The sequence below is a fragment of the Nerophis ophidion genome, linkage group LG08 (assembly GCF_033978795.1).
Source record: "Nerophis ophidion isolate RoL-2023_Sa linkage group LG08, RoL_Noph_v1.0, whole genome shotgun sequence".
NCBI lineage: Eukaryota > Metazoa > Chordata > Actinopteri > Syngnathiformes > Syngnathidae > Nerophis > Nerophis ophidion.
The window spans coordinates 65,777,488-65,787,989 of NC_084618.1; the positions used below are offsets into that span (position 1 = coordinate 65,777,488).

Below are 10,502 nucleotides of genomic sequence, written 5' to 3' on the forward strand. Positions count from 1 at the left end.
CTGCACATGTGCAGACGGGAATCAGGAAGATAAAAGAAAACTTTTTGGAGTGGTGGTTGTGGTGTAAATGAAAATGGAGCGGAGAAAGAGAGAAGAAACATACAGATTTTTATTGAACTTCCAAAGGTGACAACCTTTTTCTCGGTGACTTCAAATGTAGACCTGTGCTACAATAGTGGAAAATGCAGCGATTATGTGGATAGTGACTCATGTAATCACAAAAATCTGAGTATTACAGCACTGAAAATGGTAAAAATTCAATCTGTGCCCTTGATGTAATGCATAATACGCAGCGAGTACACAAAAACAACACTGGAGAAATGAGAGATGGTTATTTGCTTGCTGGAAATACAGACATCAGCTTGAATTTATGTCAGCTAAAGATAACAATATTAAGGTTTGTTGAAAAGTGTGTGCTGGGGACAAAATGCAACTAATAAAGGCACTTATAATCTAACCATGTTACTTTTTAAATAAGTATTTAGATTACTTTTTCAAAGTGACTGTGGCAATACTGTTAAAGACACTCGATAGTTAGTCTTAATTCAATCTTGTTTTTTGCGCTGTTAGGTTCATCCTCTGACAGCAATGATGAAGGTGATGAGGACGGTGTGTCCGCCAAATCCTTCTTGAAGAAAAAGCCAGAGGCCACGCCTGAGGCCAGCAAATTCCTCAAGCCTGCCAAAGGATCTGGGGTATGAAATCCTTTTGTCTAAATTTAAGATGGGTTAGTTGTTCATCAGTAATTATGTCAAACATTATGTGATTCTACTTGGAGAGAATATTAGATTGTGTTGTACTTATTAGCTAATGTGTGATTTCTATGCCTTGTACCAGGACGAGTCCTCCTCTAGTGACGATGATGACGACGATGAAGACTGGGGCTCTGACACAGTGGACACTGGGAGTGAGAGTTCTGATGGAGGAGAGGGGGTTAATGCATCTCTTGCCATGGTCTTCCTCAAGAAGTAAGTCTCAACAATTTAAGTATGGAACTTGTGCTTTGAGCGTTGTCAATATGACGTCATCATGTAATTTGCACAATCATCAATGATGCATGTATTTTCTTTAAAAATGCTAAAATAAGTTTGCATATATTTAAAAACAAATTTGTGTTATTAATATTAATATTTTTTCTTATATCATTATGCTCTCATTTTGATTGTGTTGATTATTGTACAATATAACAGAGGTTAAACTATACCCTGCCCACCCTAATGTTGAAATTTAGTTTGCCAGATATCTAAACAGTCCATGAAGTACCTGTAAAACTAAGCACACAAAGAAAGCTACACCATTATACACATGTAGCGCACATACATGTAGGATGCATGGTGAATTAAACACAATTTTGGTGTTTTAGCAAGTTGGACATTTATTCCGTATTTTGTTTATAGTCATATCAAATAAAGATGTATCAAATAGACAAATGCAACTTAAATTGTAACACTGTATTTTGCAAAATACCAAAAAAGGACATTTTTCTTAATATCTCATTGACAAAATTATTCAACCCCCTAGTTACATTTATCTTTAGTACTTAGTAGAACACCCTTTGGCAGTAATTACATTCTTCAAACATGATACATAACCGGACATAAGCTTCTTGCAACGATCTACAGGTATTTTAGCCCATTCCTCTTGGGCAAAGGCCTCCAGTTCATTCATATTCTTGGGCTCGCGTGCTGCAACTGCCTTCTTCAAGTTCTACAGGATTTAGGTCTGGCGACTGTGAAAGCCACTCCAGAGTGTTCCAGCCCTTCTTCTGCAAACACTCTGATGTTGATTTGGAGGTATGCTTGGGATCGTTGTACTGTTGGAAGGTCCAACGTCTCCCAAGCCTCAGCTTCGTCACTGACTTCATGACATTTGCAGCTAATATATCTTGGTAGGAAATAGAATTCATAATGCCGTGAACGCGCTGGAGATTCCCGGTACCTGAGGCAGAGAAACATCCCCAGAGCATAATTGACCCCCCACCATGCTTAACAGTAGGCAAGGTCTTCTTCTCTTTGTAAGCTTCATTTTTTCTCCTCCAGACATAACGCTGAGTCATAGGCCCAAAGAGTTCCAGTTTTGTCTCATTACTCCATAGAACAGTTTCTCAAAACCTTTGGGGTTTGTCCAGATGTTCTTTGGCATACTGGAGTCTATTTTTCTATTGCTTAGTAGTCAGAAGTGGGGTGCACCTGGGATTTCTGGCATGGAGGCCTTCATCTCGTAGTGCGCGCCTTATTGTCTGGGACGAAACCTGCATTCCCCCCTCTGCAATGTCCTGTTGTAGTTCCTCAGCTGTTACCCGGGGGTTTTTCACCACTGTACGCTTCAAATACCGGACAGCAGTTGCACACAGCATCCTCTTTCTACCACGCCCAGGTAGTGTTTCCACTGTGCCTTTAGCTTTAAACTTGCGAATTATGCTCCCAACTGTGTCTCTTGGAATGTGTAATGTCTTTGCTATTTTCCTATATCCATATCCTTTCTTATTAAGAGAAATTACCTCCTCTCTTGACTTATTTGACCACTCCCTGGACTTCACCATGTTGCAAATACACCATTGACCATCTACAAGAAGCTGAGCGTCAGTCTTTTCAATCAGTTTAATTGTTGCTCGTTATGGTTCTAATCACATCTACAGGTGTTTTCAACATCTGATTGAAAAGACCTTATTCAAATTCTGTTCTTAAGAGTTATAATCTTCAAGGGGTTGAATAATTTTGTCAATGAGATATTAAGAGAAATGACACTGTTTGGTATGTTACAAAATATAATGTTGTAATTCAAGTTTCATTTGTCTATTTAATGCATCTTTATTTGATATGACTATAAACGAAATACGGAATAAATGTCCAACTTGCTAAAACACCATAATTGTGTGGGGGTTTAATAATTTTGATCACAACTGTAATTACAGTTTGGTGTAACATGAAAGCAGTACATTTATTCAGGATAATGGTTGTCTTTTATGCCGTTAGGTTTATGCTAAAGTACAATGAACCAGTTCATTGACAGGCTAACAAAAATTAACCAAACAAACTTGTACATTCAATCATTTTCTATACCACTTATTTTCATTAGGGTCATGGGGGTAAGCTGGAGCTTATCCCAGCTGACTTAGGGTCAGAGGCAGGAAACAGCCTAGATTGGTCGCTAGCAAAATATAGGCCAACAACCATCTACACTCAGATTCATAACTATGGACAATTTAGACTCTCCAATGAACTTAACATGCATATTTTTGGAGTGTGTGAGGAAGCCGCAGAAAACCCACAAGCTCACGGGTAGAACAAGCAAAATCCACACAGACATGTCCAAATGAAATTTTGAACACACACACAGCGTAAGATTGGACGTTTCTGTCGGTAGTGTTGTCAAAAATAGATAGTTTTCAAGGGGCTTGAACAAAAAGAGCCAAATGCTGAGTGCCAACTCCTTTCGAGGGTCGATCAGGTGCGCAACCAGCTGTAGCGCCTATGCTGACAGGCGGTTCAGATGCATTATTTTCAAAACAAAGGACCTTTTTTATATTTGAGATGTTTTGCAAAGCCTCCAGCACCCCTGTGACCCCAAAAGGGACAAGCGGTAGAAAATGGATGGATGGATGTTTTTCAAAGCAATTATGGCCAAAAGTGCATAAATAATATATAATAAATTTTATATATTTTCATACATTGCAGTGTTTCCCCCAGAAAATGTGTTAGTTAAGGTGGTGTCTCTCCACCTCATCGCTGCCAATAGACTGCGGTGAAGTAGGCCGGCTCCCTCGCATGAAGAAGCCTAAAATTTTTAGTTGATTTTTCCGCTCCATTTGCTGAATGGCGATATACAGTATATATCTCGATATTTTTTCCGTTAAGTAAACACAAAACAGTCCTAGGTACCTGACATACTAAGTATGCCATTATTATGACTTAATAAATCAGTATTTTGACTTGGTAATTTACTCAGTTAAAATAATAACTTAGTCAAATTAATGACTTACTGTAAGTAAGCGTTTGCAAAAAGTGTTTGAAAAAATGCTGACATATGCTCAACTCATCATGCTTAATTTATTACAGCATTTGGGAAGCCTGTAGTTTATTTTTATTATGTAAATGTTATATTTTTAATCAACATGTGATGGCAGGGACCCTGCCATTCAAAACTAGGCTTCTACATTACTAATGATTAATGTAACTATAGCTGAAAAATAGTACAATAGAAATAGGAGAGACTAATCATCCCTGAACACCGTGGAATTCATATAGGCTTTATGATGCAGTTACATTAGTATATCAACTATCAGAGACTGCTTCAGGAAACTCTTCATTTAACATAATGTCATTTTGTGCTGCTTCAACACAGCTCAAACAACACAGAAAAAGGTAAAGTTAAATAAGTTAATGTTAACTGTAGGTCAATAATGCTGGTCTTTCTCTCAGACAGACAGGGCTTTGCTGTCCATTTCATGTGGGGCGTGCGCACACACACACACACACACACACACACACACACACGACAGCTTGTTATGACGTTAGTTTAGGCGGTGGTTCTTTGGAGTTAAGACGGCAGCCTTATCATCTAAGCGCTGCGGGAAACCCTGCATTGTATTACTTAAATTAGTTTTCACATAAAAACTTTTTTTGGGCTGTGGCAGCTTTTATTTTGCTTTGGGCCGGCGCCATGATTAATTAAATGTAGGGGAAACCCTGACTCCTTTTTATCGACAAACTCATCAAGTCCTCTTGTTACTAAAACCTGCCCGCTTAAACTGGCGCTGTTATACATGCGCTACCATTTTTGTGGTCATTTTGTGAAAAATTGGTCAGATTATGTCGACATGTGTTGTCGTATTTTCAACTTCCTCTTTATCTTTCAGCAGCATGGAACAATGACATAACTATCGTCTCCTTACACATCACTGAAACATGCACACTGTGACTTCCTGTTAATTGCAAAAGCAGTGAAAAGTTTCAAAATAAAAACATGGCAGTGTTAACCTTGATTCTAACACAGCAACTCACCAAATGTGCTCCTTTTATATTAATTCAGATTGTTGGCCACTGACAGAATGTTTGCATGTCAATTACTGCAAAGGCTCTGTTGGATAAAAGTCTGAAATATTATCTGACAAGAAAAATCGAAATATGCACATATTGAGGAAAACATTTACTTGTGCCAAAGTCACAAGTAAATGTGCAAGCAATGACTATTTTTGATTTTAATAGTGCCACTTATGTTGACATGAATCAGGTATTCAAGGGGCGCTGATAGCATCAGGCTCCACTGTACTATTCTCCAAACTATGTTTACTACTCTTCTATTGTGTATGAGGATAAAGGTGTGTAATTTTCTCTTATGTGATGTTTCTTTGTGTTCAGGGCCCAGGGGCCTGACAAGGGGGGTGAAAAGGTCGGGAAAAAGAAGAAGCTCAAGAAGAAGGAGAAGCTGGGGGAGGAGGCTGAGGAAGAGGGAGGAGAGGAGGGCGAAGGAGGCTGGGAGAAGGTGAAGGGAGGTGTCCCTCTCGTCAAGGTAAAGACAACTTGCAAACAAGCCTCTTTTAAAGGTAACACCCATATTTCAATACACTTATTGTCACGCGCACATTGTTTTAAATCATCAGGAGAAGCCCAAGATGTTTGCAAAGGGCACCGAGATCAACACGGCGGTGGTGGTGAAAAAGCTCAATGAGATTCTGCAAGCCAGAGGCAAAAAGGCCACAGACCGGTAACCAATATCATCTAACCCACCATCTCTCAAGGCTCAGTCTCGATTTAGCACTGTATCAGGGATGTAACGATAAAGGGTAATCATGATAACTGCGGTAAAACTCCCAACGGTTAGTATTACGGGTTTAAACTCCAAATTATCGAAACACTGTGATTGATATCCGCACTTTGAGACACTCACAGACCAACTCACTCCAGCCCACCAGCTAGCTTAAATGCTAACATTAATACAAAACAATTTAGCCAAAAACAAATGAATGGGAAAAGCCCCATTAAAAAAACAATATACCCCAACCTAAACTTGTATTAACACATTGCTTTATAAACAACAAAGCTTTTCAATTGTGTACAATGAACCTACCAACTGTGTTTTTTTATATAAAACAATAACAATACTGTGATCATTTCTGTCACAATAACCGTGGTATGACATTTTTTTGCTGTTTCAACCCTACACTGTGCATGCATGTATGTTGGGAATTTTTGCTGTTGCATCGCTACACTTTGCGATTAACGGTAATAATGATAACTGCGGTAACATTTCCCTAAGATTAGTATTACCATAATAATATTATCGAAAAACAGTGATTGATAACCACACTTCAATAAACGTATGTACGGACCAGCGTTTGTTTGTCAGCTAGTTTAAATGCTAAAATGAACATTGAACTTTTTCCCCATTAAGAAACGTCATACCCAATCTAAACCTGTATAAACACACACAACTAAGCTCTTCACATTAAATATAAATGCTGTGCTTTCTTAGAACAATGTTATTCATCTATACTCAACAGTATCAGGTCGACACAGACAGAGGTGTCCTCAACAGGAAGTAAAATTGCGTCAAGTTAGATAAATCGAAAGTGAAGCAAAGTGAACACCCATTTTGCATTTAATAAAAAAAACATTCTAAAACGTTTACAAATTAAAATAGATGAAGAGAAACACATATTTAAACACTTAAAGGGGAACATTATCACAATTTCAAAAGGGTTAAAACCAATAAAAATCAGTTCCCAGTGGCTTGTTTTATTTTTAGAAGTTTTTTTCAAAATTTTACCCGTTCCTGTAAAATCCCTAAAAAAAAACTTTAAAGTGCCTTATTTTCGCTATCTTCGAAGCCACTATCCATTTTCCTGTGACGTCATACAGTGCTGCCAATGTAAACAAACAATGGCGAATAGCACAGCAAGATATAGCGACATTAGCTCGGATTCAGACTCGGATTTCAGCGGCTTAAGCGATTCAACAGATTACGCATGTATTGAAACGAATGGTTGGAGTATGGAGGCAGATAGCGAAAACGAAATTGAAGAAGAAACTGAAGCTATTGAGCTAATAGCTATTGACGCTAGTCGGCCATAGCATGGCCGAATAGCTGCCTTATTAGCATCGCCGGTAAAATTTGCAGACCAAACGATCAGGACTTTCGCATCTTGTGACACTGGAGCGACTTAAATCAGTCGATTGATAAGTTTTTGTTTGGGATTAAATGCGGGTATTTAGTTTCAAATGTACATACAGCTAGCCTAAATAGCAAGTTGGCATCGATTAGCATAGCATTTTAGCATCGATTAGCTGGCAGTCACGCCGCGACCAAATATGTCTGATTAGCACATAAGTCAACATCAACAAAACTCACCTTTGTGATTTTGATGACTTTATCGTTGCAAGTGCATCTGCAGGTTATCCATACATCTCTGTGCCATGTCTGCCTTAACATCGCTGGTAAAATGTGCAGACACTCCGGCACAGTCAAGGGGGGTCTGGCGGCGACTTCTTGCCACTTTCGCATCTTCGGGCCAGTGGTGCAACTTGAATCCCTCCCTGTTAGTGTTGTTACACCCTCCGACAACACACCAACGAGGCATGATCTCTCCAAGGTTCCATAAAATAGTTGAAAAAACGGAAAATAACAGAGCTGAGACCCATTTGAAAATGAAAATGGCGGCTTTATTACCTAGGTGACGTCACGTTCTGACGTCATCGCTCCAAGAGCAATAAACAGAAAGGCGTTTAATTCGCCAAAATTCACCCATTTAGAGTTCGGAAATCGTTTAAAAAAATATATGGTCTTTTTTCTGCAACATCAATATATATATTGACGCTTACATAGGTCTGGTGATAATGTTCCCCTTTAAAAGAAATATAGCTTTTATAAAACCAGAACAATTTTTAATGTTTCTTCTGCCAAGAAAGAATATTGTATGTTTATATTAGTCATTAAAACATTTTTTTACTTTGTTAAAAGATTTCAGTGCGTTTATAAGTACTTTTTGAGCTCATTCAACAATACCGCAATGATGATAACTGTGATACTTTTGGTTACAATAACCGTTATATGAATTTTCTATATTGTTAAATCCATAAATAGGTTTAGTTACATCCTTAATATATGTATAGTAAATAATTTATCATTTTCTTGTCTTATCATTGCCAGGACTGGTCAGATTGAACTGCTCAATGCCCTGGCAATTATCTCTGCAGAGAATAACCTTGGTGTAGGAGTGATGGTCAAAATTAATTTTAACATAATTGCTTCGCTGTACGACTACAACCCCAACCTGGCAAGCTTCATGAAGGTACGAACACTATCGCATACATGTCGTAAATATGACCAACACTTATCTCATCCACTAAAAACATATTTAGTCCGTAAATGTCTGTCTTTCTTTGACCATCTCTATCAGCCGGAAATGTGGAAGAAGTGTCTGGAATGCATAGAGGAGCTGCTGGACATATTGTTTGCCAACAAGGACAACATCTTCATTGGGGACAACATTGCAGAGGACAGTGAGAACCTGGCCATCTCAGAATCTCAGGTATCCCTCATGGGCATTATTCAACCAAGTGTGATCTGATTATTGTTGTTTTGCATGCGTTCTTACATACTTGATGTGGCTTATCAGCCAGAATGCAGGAAAAATCTCAATCTAATTTGATGATATGATTTGTTTTATGCCTTTCTCAGCCTTTCAGGGTTCGAGGCTGCATCTTAACTCTAGTGGAGAGGATGGATAAAGAATTTACTAAGATCATGCAAAACACCGACCCTCATTCTCAAGGTGAGCAACATATTGGGTTTTTAATGTAAACTTAAATTATCCCTCTTTAAATTAGGGGCAAGGGGATGTTTCATAAAAGTACATTCTTCTTCTAGAATATGTGGACAATCTCAGAGATGAAGGGCGCGTTTGTGGCATCGTGGACCGCCTCCTCAACTACTTGGAGTGCCATGGCACCCCGGAGGACATTTGTCGCGTCTACCTGCGGCGAATCATGCACACGTACTACAAGTTTGACTACAAGGCTCACCGGCGCAGTCTGGGCATTCAGGGAGAAACAAAGGTGATTTAAGGAAAATCTGTTGCCAGGAAATACTCTATTCAAAGGAATTTATAGCTGTTTTCAATCTGAGATCCCACAAAATAGACTCATCTGCGTTGTAACGTAGAGCTGGCATTTATTTGCTTGTGACTTTAACGCAAAACTAGAATATATTCTAAAACAATCTGCAATGTAGCGAGGAATGACCGTTTTTCCGATGCAAAAAATGTTGCGAGCTTCATTTCAACTGGCATTCAGAGTAAACAAAAATATAATTTTGTGTTTCTAACTGGCAGAGTTTGTAATTAGACTTAGATTTAGACAAGTCTTAGACAAATTTTATTGATCCACAAGGGAAATTGTTCACCAAATTCATCAAAATGGTAACTTGCTGGGAAAGCATGAATTTGATCTTTATATGATCTAGAGCTGGGCGATATACTGGTACTATAGTTAATACCGGTATATTTTAGAAAGTGGTATACTGTATATTTAAGACAATACCGGTATTTTTGATGTGCCTTTGTTAAGGCTGTTTGATCTTCTGCGCCTGACTTGCGATCACAGGGCATTCCTATTTGGCTCATTCTCATAATCTGCAGGCTTCTCTGATGACGTACTGTGACGCGCATCAAACTTTTTTTTTCAAATATGGGGCAGTAGTGCTGACTTCTCGACTCCCGAGTTATGCGGTGCTTTGGACAGCAACTGCTTTTGGCAATTGGTGAGTGACTACAGCTTTATTTACACATGCACCAAATTGGTTTGGAACCTATATCTTTCCTTATAGCAAATTTATCACTAATCTCATCTGTTTGTTGTTTACTTCTGTTAGTAACTTATCTCTGCTGCTTGCTCGGTGTGTCAAATGTTTAGCTACACCTCGTTTTAAAGGAGCCTCTCCCCATAGCCTGTGACTTTAGTTTAGCGGCTGGGTGGCTAAAAAGTAGTTTTGAACCTTAACAACCTGCATCTTTCACCGCCGTAAGTGAGTAAAAGCTCCATCTATCCCGCGCACAAGTGTGAGGCTATAAATCTGAATGAAACACAACTGCTTTTACATAGTAACAGCAAATTAATTACTTTATAAAAATAAACATATCACGTTACTACTTACAACAAAAATAATCCGAGTACTCAACACTGCTTATCTAGTCATCAAACGCTGAGGCAACCTTAAGCGATGTCCTTTTATTTATTTATTTTTTTTTTAAATATCGGCAAGTACCGTTTACTAAAAATACCGCAATATCAGTTTTGGTCCATATCACCCAGCCCTAATATGAACCCAGTTTGTAATTGAACATGATTCGACTATGAGATATATATGCCTGGTGTCACGCAGGACCAACAGGACCAGGAGGAGAGCGAGGGCGAGGACAGCGCCGTCCTCATGGACCGCCTCTGCAAGTTCATTTACGCCAAGGATCGCACGGACCGCATTCGCACATGTGCCATCCTCTGCCA

General features: G+C 38.8%; 1 protein-coding gene across 1 annotated transcript in view; it reads left to right on the forward strand.

Annotated features, from left to right (window-relative positions):
- eif3c (eukaryotic translation initiation factor 3, subunit C) overlaps positions 1-10,502 on the forward strand; it is a 28,134-nt gene that overhangs the window by 8,942 nt on the left and 8,690 nt on the right. The window contains exons 7-15 of the mRNA XM_061909433.1: positions 571-695; positions 838-968; positions 5,361-5,511; positions 5,603-5,706; positions 8,149-8,290; positions 8,399-8,530; positions 8,680-8,773; positions 8,869-9,056; positions 10,381-10,502. The exon at positions 10,381-10,502 is cut by the window's right edge and continues 103 nt beyond it. Coding sequence (XP_061765417.1) covers positions 571-695; positions 838-968; positions 5,361-5,511; positions 5,603-5,706; positions 8,149-8,290; positions 8,399-8,530; positions 8,680-8,773; positions 8,869-9,056; positions 10,381-10,502 — 1,189 coding nt within the window. The remainder of the gene's footprint in view (positions 1-570; positions 696-837; positions 969-5,360; positions 5,512-5,602; positions 5,707-8,148; positions 8,291-8,398; positions 8,531-8,679; positions 8,774-8,868; positions 9,057-10,380) is intronic.